Source organism: Elgaria multicarinata, chromosome 4 (genome assembly GCF_023053635.1).
Source record: "Elgaria multicarinata webbii isolate HBS135686 ecotype San Diego chromosome 4, rElgMul1.1.pri, whole genome shotgun sequence".
Classification (NCBI taxonomy): domain Eukaryota; kingdom Metazoa; phylum Chordata; class Lepidosauria; order Squamata; family Anguidae; genus Elgaria; species Elgaria multicarinata.
Window position 1 is genome coordinate 10286623 of NC_086174.1, and position 25467 is coordinate 10312089.

Genomic DNA, 25467 nt, shown 5'->3' on the forward strand with positions numbered 1-25467 from the left:
GAATGAGATAGGAAAGAGGTGGGAGAATGGACTGTACAGCTTCAGTCTCCCTTACATGAGGTTCGTTTACACGAAAAATTCCCTACAAATAGAAAACTTCTCCTTGATGTGCAGTTTTAGGGAGACATTTCTACATAGGATAGCCTTTAAAACCTGTTAACTGAAATGGTAAGTCCACTCTACCAACTCAGATTTCTTATCTCATTCTGCTACATGTATAGATCAAGTCCAATTGTGTAACAAACAATATCTTTGTAAGCAATTCAACACAATAATATCAGCAGTGGAGCAGGAGAAACAAAGACTAGGTTCGACCGAAGCTGCGGGTGCTGTCTTGAATATTCAATCTCCAATTGTGGAGCGTTGTGTCATGCGAACCTGGCAGGGGTTATGCGAACCCATGGCCAATGAATATTCAGGATGCCGCCTGCTGGCACTGCGAACAGCCCCATTGTATTACAAAACATCTGGGCTCACATAGGAGGTGTTCTGGGGAAATCCTGATGCAGTGCAACTGTGAAATATGATCCTTTGATTTTATGTATGCATATGCAAAACACATGCGTCCTGTATCATATACAGTTCCAAAGATACCTTTGCACTTGTATACGCCAGTCATTGTTGTATTGGATCACAGACTTCGTAGTCTCCTAGTTGCTGCATATATTAGTAGTAAGATTTGGGCAAGTATGACAGTTCAAGAACTTTTGCATAAAGGCATAAAAGTGGTATTGAGAAATTTATTCTCTGTTTGTGGAGATTGGAGTGGGCATCGGGGATATTACTTCTAGCAAAGCTTCTGCAAATTTAACTGAAATTTAGTTACATCTGGGGACACGGTTCTCTGTATACCTAAGCTAAGTAAGCAGTTGTTGAATATTCCCAAAGTATCACCCAGAGCATAACTAAGAGAGAGTTCACCTGGCCATGCTCATTCTTGTCCTTGTCTCAGTCCAAGAAAGTAAAACAAACCAACAAACCTGTGTGTATGAGTGGAGAAGGCAGGGAAAGTTGATGATGAAAGGGGAGGGGGATAAAGAGGGTCATGCGGCCCTAGGAAAGTCTACTTAGCAGCTTGCAAACCCTCACTAGAGAGAAAGTGGGAAGGAACAGACCTACTACAAAGCTATTAAAACAGTTGGTGTGAATGTAAATGAAATTTGTGATGTGGTGTACTGTAATTTATCTGGAGCCACGCATGGAAGACTCCCAATGATTTTTGTTTGCTTTTTTCTAAGAGCCACAGTTGCTGTACTAAGAACACTCTTGAAAACAGAGTTCCATTGAAGACAGACTTGGCTTTGGCTTTTTAGGATGGCAGCCTGTGTTTGAGACATCTTTATAACCTTCAGTAATGATTCAGTACCCTTCCCACCCTGTGCAGTCAGCTTGTCTGTGAACTAGTCATAAATGGAACTAACTGTGATTCTCATTATAAGGGAGCTGCCTTTATGAGAAGCTTCTTGCAATTGCAGTTGTATTAAGAAACTTAAAAGATTTTTTTGAGATGGGACCCTTCTTTACTGTAAAAAGTCCTTGCGCACTTATGTGCTTGGTTTCCAACAGTTGGGAAACATGACCATTTGTCTCTTATGGTGAAATGGATTTTGAATACGTTATTTGTAAAATCAAAGCATAATGTGCACAAAGCATTGTAGCAGTGCATATATAACAGCAATATCCTCTTGCTAACATTATGATAAGATTAAAAACACTTCCAACCACAGTAAAAATATCAAGGAGCAGCAAAATGGAGTGGCATAATTTATTTATGTTACTTACAGCTCAGGGAAAGCCTGGATAACCAAGGGCTCATCTACACCAAGCAGGATATTCCACTATGAAAGCAGTATATATAAGGCAGGAGCCACACGACTGCTTTATAGTGATATTGAAGTGCACTGACAACTGTTGGGGCCCATTGACACATACCATATACCGCTTTCATACAGCATTCATAGTGTTATAGCCTGCTTGGTGTAGACGTGTCAATGGGCCCCAACGGTTGTCGGTTCACTTCAGTACCACTATAAAGCAGTAGTGTAGATCTTGCAGTCCACTTCAATACTGCTTTAAAGCAGTAGTGTGGCTCCTGCCTTTTATATACCACTTTCATAGTGGAATATCCTGCTTGGTGTAGATGAGCCCCAAGTGTGTTTTCAGGAGGTGTTTAAAAGACGCTGCATTTTCTGCCTCATGGGTTCCCCCACCTGGGTGAAATGTGGATGAAAGCCTTCCTCTTTACCTCTGGGTGTGGGGGAAGGTGGGGAGAGAGGGGGCTTTAGCTGATGTTTGGCTCTGGGGCTTCCTCTCTCTGCTGCTCATTCCAGGAGGAGAGAAAGGCGGGAGTGGGACTTTAACCAAGCAGCAGTTGAAAGCCTTGTCCGTTGTCATACTTGCCAGAGGATGTGTTGTGCTCCCCTGGCAAGTATAAGTGTTGAATTGTTTGAAGGGAGATAGCTTACCATATAAAGTTTTTGTAAGTGGATTAGGTCAGTGAGATCTTATTTTTAAAATACTCAAAATAACCATGGGAGTGGGGAGGAAGAGAAGAAGAAGGAGGAGAAGTGGTGTTCTATTCATACTTTGTGTAAAAATGATCTTTTAGAAAAAAGGGGGGGAATGAATGAATCCCATATTGACTGACTTTTTAAAAACTCATGCTAAAGTAACTGTATGTGTGTGTGTGTGTGGGAGGGAGACGGGGATTGATAATGGATATTATTTTGTTGGTACATATGATGGCCCTGCCTCTAATATTGACAATATGGGATAGCAGTTGAGGGAATACTTCTAGCAAAGCCCAAAATATGGCTTTCCTCACTGGAAATTCCACTTTAGAAGCCTTGCACTTTTTTGCAGAATTTTTCAGGTCTCTGTCTGTCTTAAGCATAAAAGAGAAATGTAATAAAGCTAATTTTAGCCAGAGGTAGTGGATTCTTTTGAGTTAAGAGTACAAGCTACATTAATTTTCTGTATGTTATTAGAAAAATAGGCTTTTATGTTATCTATAGTATAATAAGTGAAAGGGCTTTTTTTTGCTGCAAAGACCTAGTTGTGAGAGGCAGACCAGTTCCTATTGAGACGCTGGCCTTTTCATTCCAAGAGGAAGAATTTTCCATGTGGCAAATGCACGAAATCAGTTCCTTCACTATAGCATGAATCACTTAGTGGGAAACTCTGCGATCCCTTACAGTTTTTGAGAACTTGTGTAGTGAACCGCATAATAATCTAATAATCTCTGATATTAGCTGGTTAGTGAATGAGACTTCGCGTAACTCTGCTGGCTTCAGGTTGCATTGGGAAACAGTTTTGGATTAGAGGTTTTCAGACTCTCAGTGGATTGAGTTATGGTCAGCCCCTCCACCTAAAACTATTTTGTCCCAGATTAGAAAGGCCTCCATGAAAGTTTTCCCCAATAACTTTCTAAAATCAATCCCACTCTGTTCCCCTTTTATTGGCAAAAATGTGGTCTAGAGATTCACGTTTCCGCATGTGGCTTCTATAGTGGCAGAATTTTGGAAGGTGGTGTTAAAAGTATTATCCCTTATAACAAATCAGTCTATAAATATTATGAAGCTTTAATGTTTTTGCCAGTATTTCACAATGAAAATGAACAGCTATTACATAAAGACCTTCTGGGACTTTTGCTTGCTTTAGAAGTTGCAGCTCATGAGAAAACGGAAGATGGACTCCCAGGAAACTGATTATTGGAGCGGATTTGGTCATTTGTTCTCTCTGAGAGCCCTAACAAATGCAAAATCATATGATGTTTTCACAGAGACCTGGTCTCCTTTCATCACTTACATATCAATGAGAATAACTGAAGGGAAAGTCCACCAGCTGCTCAATTACATTCTAAACACTTGTCAGAATGTTACACATTCCCAACTATTTCTTTTACTTTGCTTCATACTTACCTGTTTTGTGATTCCTCAGTCTCTGCATTTATTGTTGGTTTATTAACAAATAAAAGGAAAAAGGAAAGCCCAAAAAATATATGCCTTTATGTCAGTTTAGTGTTCTCTAGTATGGAAACTGAGTTACTGATCTGATTAAGGGTATTTTAGTTGAACCTATGGAATCCTTTTGGATATAAAGCTGAATTTTAATTTATTTCCCCCTTTTTTATCTGTAGAATCAACTTCATACTTTCAACGATGTGTGTAATAACGAATCATTGGTTTCCGACACAGAAACGTAAGTAGTTTTTTACTTTGAATACTTCCACTGAATTACATGCCTCATGAGATAACATTAGAATCTGTACCTCCTCACCCCTAGTTCTGGAGTGTCAGGATTCATCATATCCAGGCCTGTCGTTTTTCCCTGTATAATACTGCCAGGATTCGATCATTTTTGTCTGTCTCTTCTGCCAAGACTCTTGTTCATGCATTGGTTATTTCTCGGTTGGACTACTGCAACCTTCTTCTCACTGGCCTTCCTTCTTCTATTATTATTATTATTATTATTATTATTATTATTATTATTATTATTTATTTATTTATTTATTTATTTATTTATTTATTTATTTATATAGCACCCTCAATGTACATGGTGCTGTACAGATAACACAGTAAATAGCAAGACCCTGCCGCATAGGCTTACAATCTAATAAGTTGTAGTAAACAATAAAGAGGGAAGGAGAATGCAAACAGGCACAGGGAAATGTAAACAGGCACCGGGTAGGGTGAAGCTAACAGTATAGAGTCAGAACAAACTCAATATTTGAAGGCTATAGGGAAAAGAAAAGTTTTTAGCTGAGTTTTAAAAGCAGTGATTGAGTTTGTAGTTCTCAAGTGTTCTGGAAGAGCATTCCAGGCGTAAGGGGCAGCAGAAGAAAAAGGACGAAGCCGAGTAAGGGAAGTGGAGGTCCTTGGGCAGGCGAGAAGCATGGCATCAGAGGAGCGGAGAGCCCGAGCGGGGCGATAGTGTGAGATGAGAGAGGAGAGATAGGCAGGAGCTAGACCGTGAAGAGCTTTAAAGGTCAGCAGGAGAAGTTTATATTGGATTCTGGAGTGAATTGGAAGCCAATGAAGAGATTTCAGAAGTGGAGTCTGCTGCTAAGATAATCTTCTTGGCTCGCCGCTCTGACCATGTTACTCCACTGCTGAAATCTCTTCATTGGCTTCCAATTCACTCCAGAATCCAATATAAACTTCTCCTGTTGACCTACAAAGCTTTTCACTGTCTAGCTCCTTCCTATCTCTCCTCTCTCATCTCACACTATTGCCCCGCTCGTGCTCTTCGCTCCTCTGATGCCATGTTTCTCGCCTGCCCAAGGACCTCTACTTCCCTTGCTTGGCTTCGTCCATTTTCTTCTGCTGCCCCTTATGCCTGGAACGCTCTTCCAGAACATTTGAGAACTACAAGTTCAACCGCAGCTTTTAAAGCTCAGCTAAAAACTTTTCTTTTTCCTAAAGCTTTTAAAACTTGATTTTGTTCTGACTTTCTACTGTTAGTTTTACCCTACCCTGTGCCTGTTTACCCTACCCTGTGCCTGTTTGCATTCTCTTCCCCTCCTTATTGTTTCATTATGATTTTATTAGAATGTAAGCCTATGCGGCAGGGTCTTGCTATTTACTGTTTTACTCTGTACAGCACCATGTACATTGATGGTGCTATATAAATAAATAATAATAATAATAATAATGTTACATCCAATTTGGGCACTAGATGACATTGGAAAGGGAGGAGGCGGCTCTCTTTCAGGTTTCCTCAGTATGGGTAGATTTATTTGCAAGTTCATGTGAAGAGGGCTTCTGATATTTGACACTGTCAACCACTTTAATGAGCATCCTGGCTGTTCCAGTTGCCGTTATTTGTTGCTTTTGTGAAATAAACACAAATGTCTGTTGGAGGTGAAGATGAGGTTGCTTTGCTAACGGTGACTCTTGAATAACCTAACTCCTTTTCCATTATTATTATTATTATTATTATTATTATTATTATTATTATTATTTATATACCGCCCCATAGCCAAAGCTCTCTGGGTGGTTTTATTTATTACATGAATGTGGGTTAAATACACTTGAATTCCTATCCCCTTTTGGGTTTTTAAAAATGTTACAGTAGTAAAGAAAAGATAATAGAGATTTAAAATAGCAGCAGCACTGCTAAGTTTAACCCACATTGCTATTTTTAGCTTAGGACAAGCAGCGTCTCCCATGACATCCAGTAAAAAGTATTCAGTTCCCATACAATTATGTATCTAGAGCTGGGGCGGTCAGACTTCATGTCGGTGCATTTTTCTCTTTTTGTAAAAAGTAAATTCCAGTGGTCATCATATTGCTTTATTGTTAATGGTTATATCCTGCTTTTCTACACGTAGCACCTAAGGCAGTTCCATAATCCATATAGCACCAAATTGGAACTAGTCACAAAATGGTGGCTTAAGGATAAAATTAGTCACAATTTTCTACTATACCCTTTTAGCCTGCATACGTGCTTCTTTATATGCAGATACATTAACCATTTTACATGATGACCCATATTATTGTTGATAGTTAGCACAGCTTCAGGTTTCATTATATGTGTAGATGTGGGGAGGGGAGATTTCAGTGGTGAGGTGGCTACAGAGTGAGGGTCAAAGGCTCACTTGAATATAGCAAAGTTTAAATTGCAAAAAAAAATGCATTTTGAAAACATTCCTTACGGCAGCTTTTTTTAAAAAAAATAGTGAATAAAACTCACAAATGTAGAAAACTTTGGAGGAAAAATCACATACGGTCTGAAACAAAGCTGCCCACCCTATAATGATAACATCATCATTATTATCCACACTTAAATATATAGACCTAAATTTGTTATTCCTGCAACAGTGTCAACAGGCATTTTCACTTAGGCAACAGACCTGTGTCGTGCTAATATAAATATTTTGGGAAACTCCTGAAAACGTAGCTGCCAGAATGGATTTTGTTCACATGCATATTTCTTTTAAGTGCCAGCTGCCACCTTCTCTTGGCAGACTGAGGGGAGAGCAAACCTTTCCCCCACCCACCTCAGCCATCCTCGCAAATCTCTTTTTATGTGCCTGTTAACTACGATTGCTTGGCTGCAAACAGTTCTGTTCCAAAGCCGAAAGTGGCAGAAAGCCTCTGAGTGCCAAAATAGTCCTTATCTGCTATAGCATAGCTTCTCTGAGGATGGGAGAAGGGCGAAAGCCCCTGGGTCCTAGCACCTTTCAGCCCAAGAATCACTATGTAGGGACAAGTTCCCCCCCCCCCCCCTTTGTATGTGCTGTCCCTGCCACACAGAGAGTGCTGAAACTAGTGGCAAATAGTTTTAGTATGAATAATAACTACCGGAGTCCTCAGCTGACTTAACATAGCCATCGTAATTTTAATGGTTTAAATTTTTGTGAACCGCCCAGGGAGCTTCGGCTATTGGGCGGTATAAAAATGCAATAAATAAATAAATAAATAAAATTTAAGGTCAGCAGGGATTAAGGAAACTGGTGGTCCATTGGGAATCTCCTCCTCCTCCTCATTATTATTATTATATTTATTTGTATCCCGCCTTTTGCCCAATACTGGGCCTCAAGGTGACAATAGCAGACCAATGGACCACAATATACATTGCGCTGGTTCCTGCTCTTAAAACCCAAAAAAGAAAATAAGAGTTAGGGACACATCTTGGAGTATAGCAAAACATTTTAAATATGTTTCCTACCTATCTTTTGACAAGGACCTGGTTTGCACATAACAACAACCCGTCCCTTAAACAACCCATGGATTGTTGTGGACAAGTGAGAGAGAGGAAGCGCTGATCTGTTTAGGGGCTAAACAACCCAATGGTTAACTCATGGTTTGTTGGTGGGTTAACTGCATGTGGTTGTTTACCGCTAGATTCAGATGTCGTGCTCAGCAACCTAGAAGGGGCCAATCATGGGTTGTTGAGTAAAAGTGGAATTGGCAGATGCATGGAAAGCAGAACACTTGCTTTCTCTTGCTTGTCTACAACAATCCATGTTGTTGATCAGCCAGTCTGCAAGCTCTTTTGCGAAGGAACCCATGGTTTGTTTAACCAATGGATTGTTGTTATATGTGAACAGAACCAGTATTTGAAAAGTTGATCCAAAATAAAATTGTGGTAATAACAGCCCAAATTATGATAAAACATTTGTTAAAAATGGAATTTACACTGAGTTATGAAATTCCCATGATCTTACTTAACTCATGAAGTTGAAATCATTGGCAATTAAGCATAAGGTTAAATGCTTTATGGTCTGATCCTGCTTAGATTTACTGGGAAATAAGTCAGAATTTCTATGGATTAATTATTTAATCTACATGGGCCTCCAGAGAGACATTTTAGTATAATAGCATAGTATTTGTCATGTTTATAATCTACTTTGTATTTCGAATCCACTTCAAAATAATTTTAGCTATATGTAAATCAGCCATTTTCACTTTGTAAAAAACTAAAGCTTGAATATCACTTGAATTTGGGGAGTAACTATAGTTGTAAATATGTAAGTAAATAATAATGGCCCTTTCTATAAGAGAATCTTAATAATACGGACATATTTTGTTATGCTTTCGCTCCTTTATCTAGGTCCATTGCAAAAGAGCTTGCAGACTGGCTGATCAACAACAATGTGGTAGAACATATTTTTGGACCAAATTTGCATATTGAGGTAAATTTAAAATAAATTAATATTTTCTCCCCCCTCCCCTTCTGTCTTTCTTGCAAAGTTTAGTTTCTAATGCTTTTGTTTGTCTTATTCTTTTTCAGATCATTAAACAGTGCCAAGTGATTCTTAATTTTCTTGCTGCTGAAGGCCGGCTTAGTACACAGCACATAGACTGCATTTGGGCTGCAGCACAGGTAGATTCTTAAGGAGAAGGGCCAAGAAGACGGTCTGGTTTAGATGTAATGTTAAACCGTGGTTCATTGCTAAGAGAGTGGGCCAGTTCACACAATCATTGTCATCTAAACAAGCCATGGTGGCTTGTTTAAGTCACTTCACATACTGGCACATGCTGGGTGCAATTTGCAGTAATCACCTGTCTGCCTGTGGCTTGTCATGTTGTACATGTCTGGGTGCCATAGCTTGTTGGAGGGAGAAACATACAGCCCATGAGTTTGAACCAGCCCATTCTCTTAACAGATTGTGCCCAGTACTTGCCACGGCTTAAACAAGCCACGCATGGCTTGTTTCGCTGACCATGATCATCAGAATCAGGTCAAAGAGTTCCTGCAAGGCATGGACTCATATATTCTACCCCCTCCTCCTTTGTGAGAACTGAAAGGGAAAGGGATTGAAAGCTTTCATTTTTTAATAAGCCACAATTTTGTGTTATACCTGAACTCTGGAAATTGTTGTTTATTTGGGTTAGTTCAGTTCAGTCCAGCCATGATCTGAAACTACAGCTTGTTTCTGATTTGTTTGAATTACACACACTTAATATAAACTACAGTTTCTTGACTTCAGATGCAATGAAAAACTGTGGTTAATTGAGAGCCAAAATCTGAAAGTTTTTAATCTTCCAATAATTCAATTCTCATTTTCATTTTAATGTGAGCTTACTAATTTACATATGCAAGAAGAAATGCAATTCGATAGATGCACTTTTCTGAGTTTTGAAATGCTTTTCTCCAAACAAAACACACATACAGAAATTAGGGCAAAGTGTAAAAATTGGGTATATTGGGGGAAATAAAGAACAAAATTTATTATAAAGGGGAATTGATTATTTATTTATTTATTTATTTATTTATTTATTACGTCTTTATACCGCCCAATAGCCGAAGCTCTCTGGGCGGTTCACAAAAATTAAAACCATAATAAAACAACCAACAGGTTAAAAGCACAAATCCAAAATTGTTTGCCAAAAATATCAGGAAAAAATGAGTACAAAATGCATAAATTTTCACGAGAAGTTAAATTTAGGTTCACAAACTATTGTGAAAACAGGACAAAATGAACTTAAGGTAGGGAAAAAGAGTAACTGAGGGAAACTGGCAGACAATAGACTTGTCTGTCCCTGCTTCCCACACACACAGAAGAAAAGAAGGTATAAGCCTGAGACTTGCCATGTCTCGTTCCCATATCATTAACTCGTGGCTTAGCATTATGTCTGAACCTGGTCTTTGTTACTTGTATGTCTTACATTTATTTTATTTTTATTCTTCTAATAGTGATGATGATAATGATAATTATTATAATGTCTTACCCGTCTCTCCCTCTGGATCGAGGCAGGGAACAACGTTAAAATGGCAGATGTTCAAGACATGGAGAATGCATTTGGTTACAGTCTAAAGATGGAAAGTGGGAGGAGGCTGCAACATTCAAATTTGGCTCTGTCAGGTTTTGAGAGGGTTTCAAGTGGTACCTCAAGAGTTGCTGGGGAAAATAAAGGAACAAACAAACAATGGTTGATCCCCCATTTTTTAAAAATATAAAATCCAGCTGTTATTCAGAGTTGTCTCCATCCTTAGGTGAAACACACAGATTCCTTGGTAGGTGTAAAACAGAGAGAAACTAGTTAGTTTTTATACTAACAAAAATGGAGATAATTTTAAATGATGTACTGGGCCAAAAAAAAAAAAAGTCACTGAAAGCTAGATTAAGTTGTTTTAAAATTATTCTGATATCTAGTTTGTTATCTTTTAAATGGGTTGGATCCAGGCTTAGATTCCTGTCAATGAGACTTAATTTAGTCATGACTCATTGATTCAGTGGGTCCACTAAGTTTGGATCCAATCCATTGATTCTAATAGCAACACCAAACTTAATGTGCATTATCTTGGATGTGCAAAATATTTTAAAAGTGGGTAGTACCACATGAATGAAAACAGGAATATGAGCAAAATTAATTATTTTTTATTTGTACAAAAAGTTTGTTTTGTATTCTCTGGACGTATCTTTTCTCTGTTTCTTTTTGAAGTTGAAGCATTGTAGTCGCTACATACATGACTTGTTTCCTTCATTGATCAAGAATTTGGATCCTGTTCCACTCAGACATCTTCTTAATTTAGTCTCAACCCTTCATCCAAGTGCACACACTGAACAGGTAAAAACAAAGAATTTTAGTTCAGCTGTTTTTTATGGCTCTGGGGTGTTCTGCTGCATATGTCCTGCTAAAATTAACAGGAGCTTCACCTGAAGTGGATATATATATATATATATATATATATATATATATATTTATTTATATCCTGCCTCTCCCTCTGGAACGAGGCGGGGTACAACACAACACAACAGCAAACATAATATAACTAATTAAAACATTCAAAACTAATACATTATTAAAAGCAGTGCCTATGCATTTATTCAAATGTATTGTGCCTATTGAAATCTTAGGTATCTTCTAATTTGTCAATTTTAGTACACGTAGTTTTATATAAATGTACATTTTGTTTGACGTTCATTGTCATGCCCTGGTTGACAAAAGTAACTAGCTCTGTTTTCTGTTAGTATACCGCAATCTGCTTATGTTTACAGACTTTGTATTTGGCATCCATGCTCATTAAAGCGTTGTGGAATAACGCACTAGCAGCTAAGGCCCAACTATCAAAGCAAAGCTCATTTGCATCTTTACTCAGTACGAACCTGCCAATGGGAAATAAGAAAGGTAAGTGTGGATTTGCTGCTTGGTCTTCATAAACTATTTTCAAAGTAGACAAAACTTTATGGCTGGCTTTATTACAAAATTATTGCTAATATTGCTTTTGGGGGAGCAATGTAGGATTTTCTGTGAACAGTATTTCGACTTGCTGATTCCTTACACATATTCAGGCAAAAATCAACCATGAAGCTTATAAATAGATAAGGCCGCAGTGATCAGAATTGTTATATTGCTTACTCCAGTGTGCAATAAACAATATCCATTTTTCCATGAATATACTGGCAGTACTCAGACGATCATATGCAGATTTATTTATTTATTTATTTATTTATTACATTTCTATTCCGCCCAATAGCCGGAGCTCTCTGAGCAGTTCACAAAAATTAAAAACATTCAAAGTATAAAACAACAGTATAAAACCATACTATAAAATACAATATAAAAGCTCAACCAGATAAAAACAGCAGCAATGCAAAATTACAAATTTAAAACACCAAGTTAAAATTTATTTATAGACACTTAAAATGCTGGGAGAATAAAAAGGTCTTCACCTGGCGTCTAAAAGCATATAATGTAGGTGCCAAGCGAACTTCCTTCGGGAGCTCATTCCATAGCCGGGGTGCCACAGCAGAGAAGGCCCTGCTCCTGGTAGCCACCTGCCTCACTTCCTTTGGCAGGGGCCCGCGGAGAAGGACCCCTGAGGATGACCTTAAGGTCTGGGCAGGTACATATGGGAGGATTCCTTCAGATCGCCTGGCCCCAAGCCGTTTAGGGCTTTAAATGTTAATACCAGCACTTTGAATTGGGCCCGGACCTGGACTAGCAGCGAATGAAGCTGGAAAAGGACTGGCGTGATGTGGTCTTGTCGGCCAGTCCCTGTTAGTAACTGTGCTGCCCTGTTTTGTACCAGTTGAAGTTTCCGGTTTGATTAGCTGCAATCTGAATAAGCCTTTTGCCTACACAAGCTCCTTCCTCCACACCAGGAAGTTTGTAATTAACTATATCTTCCCAGTTCAGATGCAACAGAAGATTAATTAGAGGCTTCCTAGTTTGATTGCACCATGAAAGGAGAAATGAAGGGACTGCTTGTGCAGTCAAAAGACCTCTTCGTATCTCAGCTTATTAAGGTCTGAAGTGGGCCATTGCCTGACTTCCCTTGCTTAAACAAAATTAGTTGTTGCTATTTCCAAAGTTTGTAGTATCAGTTGTTTATAGTAGGAAAATGGCACGTCCCCCCCCCAATATATGGCTATATTGATTGTAATGGCAGTTTATAAACATGATGAGTTTTATATTTATCATTTCAAAAGGTTCTTAAATAGCCCAATGGTATATGAACATACTGTAGAAAACACTTAGTTATTCTTTCACCGCTACTTTTGATATATTACTATTGCATATATATTGTGTTATAAGCTGATTTACTTAGAGCGTTCTCCCCTTTTTGTTCCTTTCTCTTCAGAGGAAGAAGAGCTCCGAAGAGCAGCTCCATCGCCATGTAAGTTACTGTAGAAAGGCATTATGATACTGAATTATAACCTTGGCGTCATGATTATACCCTGGATCAGGAACCTCTGTACAATCTCTCACTTCGTCCAGATGTTTTCTTAAGTCGAGGCTAAAAGAAAGAAAAACTTTGAGGCACCTAATAAGTTGAAATATAAATACATACACATGCATGTGTATTAAATTCCAGCCACGTTTGCCGACGGTACTGATAATTTATTCTGGTTTTATATGACAGTTTTAAAGTTTTAAATCTTGACTTTCGTATATTATAGTTTTAATTGTAAACTGCCCAGAGAGCCTCGGCTGTTGGGCAGTATAAATATGTAAAAAATAAAATAAAATACTGCTGAATGCCTCTTTGCAAGAGGGGGTTGTTCCCTTTTGCTTAAAAACAATAAGATTTTTACTAAGAAACCTTCCCTTGACCAGCAGATTTGTCTAACTTTAGGCCAGTCTCAAATGTACCATTCTTGGGTAAGGTGATTGAGAGGGTGCTGATGTTACAACACAAGATACATCCGGAGTACAGACAGTGATTATCTAGACCTATATCAGTTGGGCTTTTGGCTGGGATATGGGACTGCCACGGTCATCTTGGTGGATGACCTATGTTGGGAACTGGATGGGTGAAGTGCAAATGTATTAGCTTTCCTGGACCACTTGGTGGTTTTCTGTAGTATCCCTCTGGATCACCTGGTGGTGTTGAGCCTCTGGGGTGCTATTTTGCAATGGTGTGGGTCCTTTCTCTCAGGGCATGTACAGAAGGCGGAGTTGGAGGATTATTGTTACGCTCCGTGGCTGTTGGCCTGTGGTGTCCCACAGATCTTGCCTGCCATGATATTTTACATTTATGTGAAACTGCTGAGAGAGTTCATTCGGAGCTTTGCAATACGGTGCCAACAATATGGTGTTGTCAGGCACCTCCATTGCTCTGTTATTGCCTTAAAGTTCATCAAAGAATTCACACAGAGGTGAAGACCTAGAAATGCTGAGTGTGGAAAGACCTTTCTCCAAAGCACAAGCATAGCGCTGCGTGAAAGAACACCCCAAAGGAATAATTTTGTAAATCCTTGCAAGTTCTGGAATGGAGGAAGATCCTCAAATCAAGCACAGCCCTTCATTTGAAAAGATTCAATCCCAGGAGATGCCATTTTTGTGAACCGCCCAGAGAGCTCCGGCTATTGGGCGGTATAGAAATGTAATAAATAAATTATTATTATTATTATTATTATTATTATTATTATTATTATTATTATTTCTATAGTGCCCTGTAGCCGAAGCTCTCTGGACGGTTTACATAAGATTAAAACAATTAAAAACAATATATTATTTTATTATTTTATTTTATTAAGCCATTTGTATCCTGCCCTATATCACAAGGATCTCAGGGTGGTGTACAGATAAAACAAATTAAACGGTTAATAAACTAAAACCAGTACAGAATTTAAAAACAGTAAAACCAATTAAAACTATGTACAGGCTTGGTAAATTTGGCCATCTGAGGCTTTGTTAAAGAGCCATGTCTTAACTTGGCACTGGAATGAAACCAGTGCCGGCGCCAGTCGGGCCTCCAAGGGGAGGGCATTCCACATATACAAAATTTAAAACCACAAAAACATGCAACGTATACGTAACATCAAGGAATTCATTGAAATCCTTGAACGTTGCCTGGTTCTCAATAATAGGGTGATCAAGCCGAGGTTAAACCCAGACAATGGTTTAGTCAGTAGAAAGTCTGGCTCTGTGCTCTCCAGGGACTTCTGCTTGAATCCCTGGAGAGCCATTGCTGCCAGTCAGTGTCGACAATACTGGGCTAGATGGACCAAGGGTCTTCTATAAGGCACCTTCCTATGTTCCTCTCAGTATTCAGCCTTTTCTGGAAGAGATTGCACTCCCCCTGAAGGATTAGGTCTGTAGCTTAGCCTACGCTCTCCCTGGATCTTCAGGTGGCAGCGATGGCAAGGAGTGCATTTGTCCAGTTATGCTGGGTGCACTAGCTACAATCCTTCCTGAGTTGTTCTGACTTGCAACTGAGCTTGGTGCTTCCTCGTCTGACCTGTCTCCTTCCAAGTCAGAGAGCTAGGTTGTGTGCTGAAAGCCAAAGCAAATCCCCTTGTTGTTAAAACCAGAGCACAATAGTATATTTGGCTATTGACAAGGATTGTAAAATTGGCTGTGCTGGAGACTTCAAGCAAACACATTGATCCTGCATTAAAAATATTAAAAATATTTCGTATTTACATGGAATGACTACCCTGTGCCTGCTTACCCTACCCTGTACCTGTTTGCATTCTCTTCCCCTCCTTATTGTTTTACTATGATTTTATTAGATTGTAAGCCTATGCGGCAGGGTCTTGCTATTTACTGTTTTACTCTGTACAGCACCATGTACATTGATGGTGCTATATAAATAAATAAATAAATAAATAAATAATAATAATAATAAAAGTGCTTCCTGAAATAGGGTCACCTGCAGCAAGTCCCCAAAGCAGTGACAACAGTGATACTCATCAGAGTGGCGGAAGCGACATTGAAATGGAAGAGCAGCTGATAAGCAGAAATAAACATGTCCAGCAGCGGCTTTCAGATACAGAGGTAACATAGTCTTTTCCCCCTCTTACGATGGTAGCTTCAAACTAGTTAATGACCTGTTCACACAGTCAAAACCCTCCACTGTGGCTTATTTAAATAGTTGGCCACTTGCCAGGTGCCACTGGCCTAAGTACCCACCGAGGAGGCATGGTTTGTTGTATCGTCTGAACCGAGCAGCATTTCTTGTTTGAGGGGGACGCAACCCTCAAATAACCAATGGCCTGTTGTTGGGTTATTCGAAGGTTGTTTCCCCCTCAAATAATTCATGGTGCTTTGGTCTGGATGACACAACAAGCTGCACCCAGGCAGGTAATTAGGCTAATGGCGCCCGGCACATGCCACTGATTTAAATAAGCCACCATGTCTTATTTAAGCCATAGTAGGCCGGTTTGCACATAGTAGGCCGGTTTGCACAACAGCAGCAGCCCACTGTGGCTTATGGCACATGTCGGTGGCCATTTTGAATATCATTTTAGTACCAGATAAAGATTTTTTAACCCCTGCAAGCTGTTGTGTGTTTTATATACTGAACGTGCTTGGAGTCTATTTCTGCAGTGTGCTGCTGTTGCCATGTTTTAGCCTGTTGTTTGTATTCTTGCTTTTGCTATTTTCCATTTTAGTCTTTGATTGTAAGCCACTTCAGAATACCAGTTAGCATAAATAAATATTTGATTTTACATCCTTTTCATTGTTTTTTTTTTAGGAATCGATGCAGGGAAGTTCTGATGAAACTGCAAATAGCGGGGAAGATGGCAGCAGTGGGCCAGGTAGCAGCAGTGGCCGCAGCGATGGATCCAGCAATGAGGCCAACTCCAGCCATGCGAGCCAGTCTGCAGGGAGCCCAGGCAGCGAGGTCCAGTCAGAAGACATTGCTGATATTGAAGCTCTCAAGGAAGAGGAAGAGGAAGAGGAGGAAGACAGAGGTCATAATTCCCAGAAAAACGGTCGGAGCGCAGAGTTACGGAGCCGGAAAATGGAATCTCAGTCAGGCATTTGCTTGGGAGATTCACAGGCGGCAGCAGAGAGGGGCGGTGTAAGCAATGGAACTGGAAATGACCATGTCTTTAATACTGACTCTGTGCCACCGGTGGATAGTAGAATTAGAATGCTAGACCCCTGTTCACACACAGAAGACACAGATCATGATATGACTGGGGAAATGGTTACGGCTCATATATCACAAGGCTCTCAAGATTCCTGTATAACACATACAGGGGATTTCCTTGGGGAAGCGATTGGAAATGAATTATTTAACTGCCGACAGTTTATTGGGCCACAGCATCATCACCACCATCACCACCACCACCATCACCACCATCACCACCATCATGAAGGGTAAGTTATTTGTGGTGTATATACCTTCTGCTAAAGGAAAATGTATTCTAATTTCCTTGCCTTGAAAATCTGGGTTCTCTGATAAGAATAAATTATGCAAAATGATCGCATTTACATACCTGTTGATTATCTTGCATAACTTTTTCTTTGTTAGTCACAGAAGGGGTCCGGTGAGCTGCACTGAGCCCAGGAGTTTGTCTGACTACTCAAAATTCCCACTGCTTTATTTTTCTGAGTTTTAAATTTTCGCCAGATGCTGAATGCATAATTTTGAGCGTATCTCATTCGCAACGAGGGCTAGAAATATTACTCAAAAATTGAATCTCGGATTCTCAGGGTGCTGAGTTTTTCTGTTTCAAGGTATAACATTCTGTGCCTCAGTTCAGACACCACATTTCTCAGTGGTGGTTTTAGAACTCCACGGTGGAGTTTTTACACCACCGTTGAGAAATACGTTGTCTGGCAGGAAAACTCCACGCAACGGTGGAGTTCTTTTGGAAAACACTCCACACAGAATATCTATGCTGTGCCGAGGAGATTTCCTCTGCAAACATTGTGTTGTGTGGTGGTCTCTGTGGAATTTTCCATTGCATTGAGTTGACTTTTCCCACTGGCTGCAGAGTTCCCTGGCAAATGCCACTCTAGGAGAGCCGCTGGGATTTTTTTTCCAGCAGTGGCTGATGGGATACTATCAGGAGGACTGGGGAAGGAGAGAGGGTGGATGAACTGTCAATCAAATGTCGCAGTGGATTTTACTTAGCTCCACGGTAGCCCACAGTCACACAATGGTGGAGTTAGAACATGTTGTGCAGGAAGGACTCCCTAAAAATGCAACCGTTGAGTGGAGTTTTCACACTGCATTGACTAATGTGTTGTCTGAACTGAGCCAGTGATTGAGCACAAACAAGAGGGATACGTGCAGCCCTCACTACTTGCTAGATCTTATAAGAAGTCATATATTTCTTGCATTTGTCCTATAGTTGTTTTCTGCTTAGGGAACATTTTACAAAAAGTGTTGATGATTGAACAACATTTCTCAGACTTATTTAATTAAAGTTAAATTATATGTTTTCTTTAATGTACAATCTGTTACTTGTCCTACTTATAGGGAAACATATTTGAGTACCAGCTGTTTTGGGGCAAGGAGGATGTTTGTGCTATAAAAAGAAAATGAACAGAGTTTAGTGCTTTAACGTGTATGCTTTACCAGAATTGCGAAAAACAAAAAATTCTTTGAGAATGATAATTCATGTGAACCTAAGAACTATTTCTGAGGGTAAAATAGAATATATATTCTAACTATGATTTGCAGTACTTGGAGCTAAACAGCTAAACTGGGTTCTCACATTGCAATTGCAGCAAATTCTTACAACAGGCTTTCCATGAAGAGTATGTGTATGTACTTCCCTTGCTCGGCTCCGTCCATTCTCTTCTGCTGCCCCTTACGCCTGGAACGCTCTTCCAGAACATTTGAGAACTACAAGTTCAATCGCAGCTTTTAAAGCTCAACTAAAAACTTTTCTTTTTCCTATAGCTTTTAAAACTTGATGTTGTGCAGACTTTATACTGTTAGTTTTACCCTACCCTGTGCCTGCTTACCCTACCCTGTGCCTGTTTGCATTCTCTTCCCCTCCTTATTGTTTTACTAGGATTTTATTAGATTGTAAGCCTATGCGGCAGAGTCTTGCTATTTACTGTTTTACTCTGTACAGCGCCATGTACATTGATGGTGCTATATAAATAAATAAATAATAATAATAATAATAATAATAATAATAATAATAATAATAATGTTTGAGAGCATGTTAGGTTTTAGTTTTGTATTATGTGCATATATTATTTTCCTTTGACTAGTATGATTCCCCACTCCACACCCCGCCTCTTGCTTATGTTAAAGTGCTGCTCTTCTGCAGCCCATTGGATTTGCAGAGACTGAAAGCTGTAGTTTTACTGAGATTATTCTTGCCTGTATCTTGCAGACATATGGTTGATGACATGTTAAGTGCTGATGACGTCAGTTGCAGCAGTTCCCAAGTCAGTGCAAAATCGGAGAAAAATATGGCAGATTTTGATGGAGAGGAATCTGGCTGTGAAGAAGAACTGGTACAGATTAATTCACATGCTGAACTCACGTCTCACCTTCAGCAGCATCTTCCAAATCTTGCTTCCATTTATCATGAACATCTCAGTCAAGGTAAGAGCTAGTAAGAGGAAGGATACCAATGCTTTATTCCAGCCAGCCAACTAGCCACTGGAAAGGGGAGACAAAACAGAACCAAGTAACGTGTCCTTGGTAGACATAAGTTCATAAAGATGACTGACTTTACTGGTTACTTGAATCATGATCTAATGAGTGTTCTAGGCTTTCCACCTCTTTTACTTCCACGCTCCTCTGCCTTTAACAGCAACCTAACACAGAGAAATTTTACAGGTGAAGCTTTTCCTATCCATGTCAGGAAAAACTCCAGCTGCTCAATCGCTTTGTGTCCAAGCCGATGGTGAAACCACAGGAGTAAGGACATTAAAATATGTGGCAACCCTGCAGGACTCTGTACCACCACCACTGCTTAAACAGTGCATATATTAAAATGAAAATATGTTATATAAGGTATAACAGGTGGGAGAGAAAGCCCATATTCAACGACCATTTCTATGATCATAAAATCCCCCTTTTACAAATCCTGGAAAGCACATCAGAAATGTAAAGGCACTAAGGCCTTTTCCTGCCCCTGTTTTGGTACCTTCCACTGAAGCCTTCCTTCAGGTGCCTCTGTTACTGGTGGTATGGGTATTCAACAAGAAAAGAGGGCTTTTTTCTGTAGTGGTGCCCTGAGCTAAGGAACATCCTCCCTTGAAAGGATTTTTGGTGCCAACATCAAAATCTTTTTGGTGAGAGAGACAGTGTGGTGTAGTGGCTAGAGTGTTGGACTGGGAGTTGGGAGATCTGGGTTCTAGTCCCCACTTGGCCATGGAAACACACTGGGTGACTTTGGGCCAGTCACAGACTCTCAGCCCAACTCACCTCACAGGGTTGTTGTTGTTGTGAGGATAAAGTGGAGAGGAAGAGGGTTATGTACACCGCCTTGGGTTCCTTGTAGGAAAAAAGCCGGGATATAAATGCAAAATATCTTGTGGTGTCTAGGCAGTAGTACTTTGTGGAAGCTTTCCTGCCCGTGTTTGAATGAATTCTGGCACACTCCTATAATTCCCTTCACTTATTTGCATGGCTGTTGTAACATCATTCCCTGTTCGAGCAAGGAGGCAAGTTTCCACCGGAAAATAAGTATACCATGAGAGCATTTAGGGAATTGTTAAAAGGAAATGTGTATAGCTGTCTAATCTGCCTAGAAAAGAATCTCACTCAATTCTCTTGTGGCTGAAGCCTCTTCTTGGTGGAGGGCAGCTGCTAAAGGTTGGAGCAGGATCATGCTTACACCCCAAAGTACGTCAGATGTTTTAATGTGCCTGCAGTTGAACTTCTAGGTGTCCGCTTTATGATAATTTAGTGGATTCCTTTGTTGCCTCCTCCCAATTCACTGTAGACGTGGTATCTGATCCTGAGCTAAATAGATTGTTCTGCCATGTGCACGTTCTGCATCCTGTAGCAGGTCTACTTTTATGCAAGAAGTTGCATCCAGTCCATGGTTACAGACACGTATGTCCAATGGATACTAATAAGACAGCATGACCTTGATTGTAGTCATTTGATCCCTTTCAACGATCCTTGGGGGGTACAGAGGCTCCACTGTGCATATACAGCTCTGCCACCAACAAGGGCTTGATGGTTTGCAACAGCCATCCGCTTTGCTTTGCTTGTGAACCAGTTTCACGTCCACCTTAGATACCTTTTCCAGCCACTCAGCTGTAGAAATAAATGCAGACCTGAAGTGCTTGTTGTTCGATTTTCCAGTCCAAAACTGAGTTTGAATGTTAATCTGTTGGTACTCCTTCTTTGTTGGCAGTACAAAGGAGGCCTGCTTTGTTGTTTTTTAAAATTAGCTGTACATCAAAAAGCTATGCTAAAAGCTGCACTTCAATACCAAGAATGAATGAAAGAAAAAGCTACTGTGTGGTTTGAATCCCAAACTGCTTGACTGTCCCTTAGTAAATACTATTGACTGTGCATGTGTCTGTATTGGGTTCCCCACAAGCGCCCGGGTCTAGTTTTCATAAGTGAATTGTTTTAATTTTATTAGAATGTAAGCCTATGCGGCAGGGTCTTGCTATTTACTGTTTTACTCTGTACAGCACCATGTACATTGATGGTGCTATATAAATAAATAATAATAATTTGTACGGTTGTGTTTTTAGAATATTGATAGCTGTTCATGAACAAAGTCCATTCAAATCAGGAAGCACGTTCCACCTTTTAATAACACCTCTCTTTTGCTCAGGGCCAGCAGTTCATAAGCACCAGTACAACAGCAACGCAGTGACAGATATTAACTTGGATAATGTTTGTAAGAAGGGAAATACCCTTTTGTGGGATCTGGTCCAGGATGAAGATGCAGTAAGTTAAATATCACACAAAAAATATTTGCCAAAGAAAATGTAATAATAATTGTCAATAACTTTTCTCTTACTTGTCCTAGATCCATCTTTCTGAAGGTTTGATAAATGAAGCAGAGAAGCTACTGTGTTCGTTAGTGTGTTGGTTTACTGATAGACAAATTCGAATGAGATTCATTGAAGGATGTCTCGAAAATTTAGCAAATAACAGGTAAAAAAGCTTGAGCTGTACTTCAGTGTTTCAGTATTGGTCCATTTGCATCTGTCTGCTACATTTCATATAACAAAAAGCTGCTTTATCTGAGAGGAGGTGTATTAACTCCAGAGAACCTAGTGGAGGGTTTGACAACTGGCAGCCTGGAGGCCGAATCTGGTAGTAACTGCTAACCATTGGGCTGTAGTGCCTGATCTACCACTCACCCCTTCCTCCTCTCAGGGTGTTGGAACTCCAGAAGAGGAGACCATGGTTTTAGAAAGGGGCAAGCTGGATGAAGTTGGAGAGTGTACCTTGGCTTCTCTGAAATTTTGTATTTCACCCACGGAGCTGGTGTTGCCCTGCACTGCAGAGTGTTCTTTGCCATTTCAAAAGTCTGGCTGTATGCAGGGCAGTGGCGCCAACCATGCCCAAAGCAGCAAGTGAGAGTCATATGCTGCCTTCATGAATACGCTTTGGAATCCCCTGTGACAATGCAAAGCATTCCCGGTTTATGATTCTCCAACACACCGCCCCTCTCCCTTTTTAACCTCTCTAGACTGAGTTCCTCTTATTTCTCCGTTCTTCCCTTCCATTCTTGCTGTTCACCAACTCTATTCATGCCAAAAAACAGTCCACCAAATCCTACAACTAACTAAATCCAGCTGGACATCAGGAAAAACTTCCTGACAGTTAGAGCAGTACGACAGTGGAATCAGTTGCCTGGTGAGGTTGTGGGCTCTCCCACACTAGAGGCCTTCAAGAGGCAGCTGGACAACCATCTGTCAGGGATGCTTTAGGGTGGATTCCTGCATTGAGTAGGGGGTTCGACTCGATGGCCTTGTAGGCACCGTCCAACTCTGCTATTCTATGATTCTGTGAATCTATGAAATGGAAAAAGCCCCCTGCATGTTAAATTTCGCAGAGCTGTTTCATTTCACAGCTAATCTGGGAAAACCCTAGTGAGAACTGGCTGAGTATATGGGGATAGCTTCAGCCAGTTTTCTAATTGCAGGTGCCCTAATTCAAACTGCTGCAATTATGGAAATGATTGTAGCTTGTCCACATTTAAGCAGCTGGTTTGCCCATGCAGTCATGTGCCTGAGTTCACAGCCAAAGGAAGAAAAATAAGTGTTGCTAGTTCACGAATTATACAAAGGCTTTTTTTTTTTTTTGCTCTAAACGTGGTTGCTAGAACAATTTTAATTTTCACCCGCGTTTCAAGATAACCTACATCAAGTCATATTTTCTTTCTTTCCTTAGATCAGTGGTAGTTTCTCTTCGACTTCTTCCTAAATTATTTGGTACCTTTCAGCAATTTGGGAGCAGTTATGACACACATTGGATAACGATGTAAGTACAAACTGATCAAACTGAAGGGGGTAATTGTTGAGAGACAGTTTAAAAGCAGTTTATAATACGTTAACCTTACTCACCCCTTGGCTATCTCTTCCAGTTTCTTGGAAATGTTTTAAACAATAAGAAAAAAAATACCATCAGTTGCCATTCTTCCCATTCCCTTTTGTTCCATTCAAAGAACTCTGGATTTAGCTATCTGTATTCAGTTCCTGCACTCCACGAGCCCATCCTTTCCTATCTGGTGTTAAATTAATCATGGGACCATCTAGCTATCTCCCCCACTCCCAAGGCTTAGTTTAACTCAAAAACTGCAAGAAGGAATCACCTGGAATAATACATACTTTTGTGTGTGTGAAAACCGAATCGCATTACCTTTGACTTCTTGCTTGGTCTTTGTTTTTAGTAAGTTTGGAGGTTTCGATCTAGCTATTGATGGTTGTATTTATTTATTTATTTATTGCACTTATATACTGCTCCCATAGCCAAGGCTCTCTGGGCGGGTTACAGAAATTCTAAAATTAAGATAAAAACGAGTATGCAAAATTTAAAATTCTAAAACACAGGACATACACACATAAAGCATTAAAAACCATTTTAAAAAAACCTTAAACATGTGGGTGATTAAGATGTGCCTCCATAAGCCTGGGCAAAGAGGAAAGTCTTAACCTGGCGCCGGAAAGATAGCGTTGGTGCCAGGCGAGCCTCGTCAGGGAGATCATTCCATAGTCTGGGGGCCACCACCAAAAATGCCCTGTCCCTCGTTGCCACACTCTGAGCCTCTCTTGGAGTAGGCACCCGGAGGAGGACCTTAGATGTTGAACGTAGTGACCAGGTATATTCACGTTGGGAGAGGCGTTCCATCAGGTATTGTGGTCCCAAGCCATGTAAGGCTTTATAGGTCAAAACCAGCACCTTGAATTGGGCTCGGAAACATACAGGCAGCCAGTGCAAGCGGACCAGAGCATTATTTCTCCATAATTCAGTAATGTTGTCTAATGGCCCCTTCTGACCTTCATAGTGTGGGAGTCACTGCAGCATGGCTCCTTTATGTAGTGGAAAAAGTGATGTCAAAAGCCTCAGATTAAAGGCTTGGGAAGAGAAGGCTCTGTGTCATGGACTTCTCCCACATGAGCTGGGGCATCTGTTAATAGCCTTGCACCATGTGAAGGTGTGACACTGTAGCACCTCTCACATCACATAGAAATGGCCTGAAGGTTAAATTTGGGGCATGACATCCTTTGAATCCCACATGTTGATTTGCCAAAAAATGTTTTCCGAAAAATTATTGAGTGGGAGAGGGGGAACGTGCAGTAAGGGGTTGTTTCTGCTCCAGTATTTGGGGTTGCAGTCCTAAAAGGTGGTGTCTGTGTTTTACATCAACACATTGTTAAATACCACAATAGTCTATTATTTGAGGGTCAGGTTCACAGTGGCTGGGTTGTGGCAAGCTACGCTGAGTAGGTGGTTATGCAAACAACCTATTGTGCTCCTGTCAGACGATCAGGCAAACAAGTGGCACAGAGTAGTTCATTTCCCCCCCCTCCTTGCTCCTCCTCCCAGTCATCCAGGCAGGTATCCCAGCTTCCTTTGCGGTGAGAATAGAGATTGTTTGAGAGGAGCAGAGTAGCGGTGGCGTTCTTTGGCCGCTCTTTGCCAAGCAGTTCTATTGGCGATCTCTGTAACCCATGCTGCACGACAGACAACACTCTAATCCACTATAGGTACTGCAGACTGGATTCCCAGGGTGACTTATTTGTGGGAAATAGCCCACCGTAGGTAGGTGGGGGCATCCCACAGGCAACACGCTAACCCAGAGCTTTCCAAACTTTTCATGTTGGTGACACACTTTTTAGACATGCATCATTTCGCGACACAGTAATTCAGTTTTATTAGCAAACCGGAGGTTAAACTAACCCCTTATAAGAGATATGGACACATACATAAATTGTAATACGTTCGCGCGACACACCTACACACTGCAGCCGACACACTAACGTGTCGCAACACACAGTTTGGAAAGCTCCACGCTAACCCATCATGAGTTGTTCCAGAAAATAAACCTTTGTGGGTTAGCCTGCTGTGTGAACCCAGTCAAATTTTGCTAATCAATTTCATTGCAAATTCCTCTTTAAAATGGGTAAATCCAGCTACCTATTTGACTGTTATTGTCACAACAGATCAGGCTCCTGCATGCAGCTGTGTGTCTGTTTCTCTCCAGCCAATAATTTCTAGGAATGCAAGAAAGAATGTTTGAGTAAAGTACTGGAAGCAACTATCCTGGTTAAAATGACTGCATATCAAAGAAATAGTAATAAATGTAAGAGAATGATGTCTGAAACCAGCTTGAATGTGTATTATCATTATTTTGTGGTGCACTATTAATCATGATTTCAGTTT

At 40.3% G+C, this 25467-nt stretch overlaps 1 protein-coding gene across 3 annotated transcripts in view; it reads left to right on the forward strand.

Moving 5' to 3' along the window:
* Positions 1-25467, forward strand: part of USP34 (ubiquitin specific peptidase 34) — a 143069-nt gene that overhangs the window by 33183 nt on the left and 84419 nt on the right. For all 3 annotated transcript variants that reach the window (XM_063123786.1, XM_063123787.1, XM_063123788.1), the window contains exons 8-19: positions 4139-4200; positions 8557-8638; positions 8737-8829; positions 10893-11018; positions 11450-11579; positions 13036-13071; positions 15547-15677; positions 16378-17009; positions 18989-19203; positions 21404-21519; positions 21602-21729; positions 22975-23064. In XM_063123786.1, coding sequence (XP_062979856.1) covers positions 4139-4200; positions 8557-8638; positions 8737-8829; positions 10893-11018; positions 11450-11579; positions 13036-13071; positions 15547-15677; positions 16378-17009; positions 18989-19203; positions 21404-21519; positions 21602-21729; positions 22975-23064 — 1841 coding nt within the window. The remainder of the gene's footprint in view (positions 1-4138; positions 4201-8556; positions 8639-8736; positions 8830-10892; positions 11019-11449; positions 11580-13035; positions 13072-15546; positions 15678-16377; positions 17010-18988; positions 19204-21403; positions 21520-21601; positions 21730-22974; positions 23065-25467) is intronic.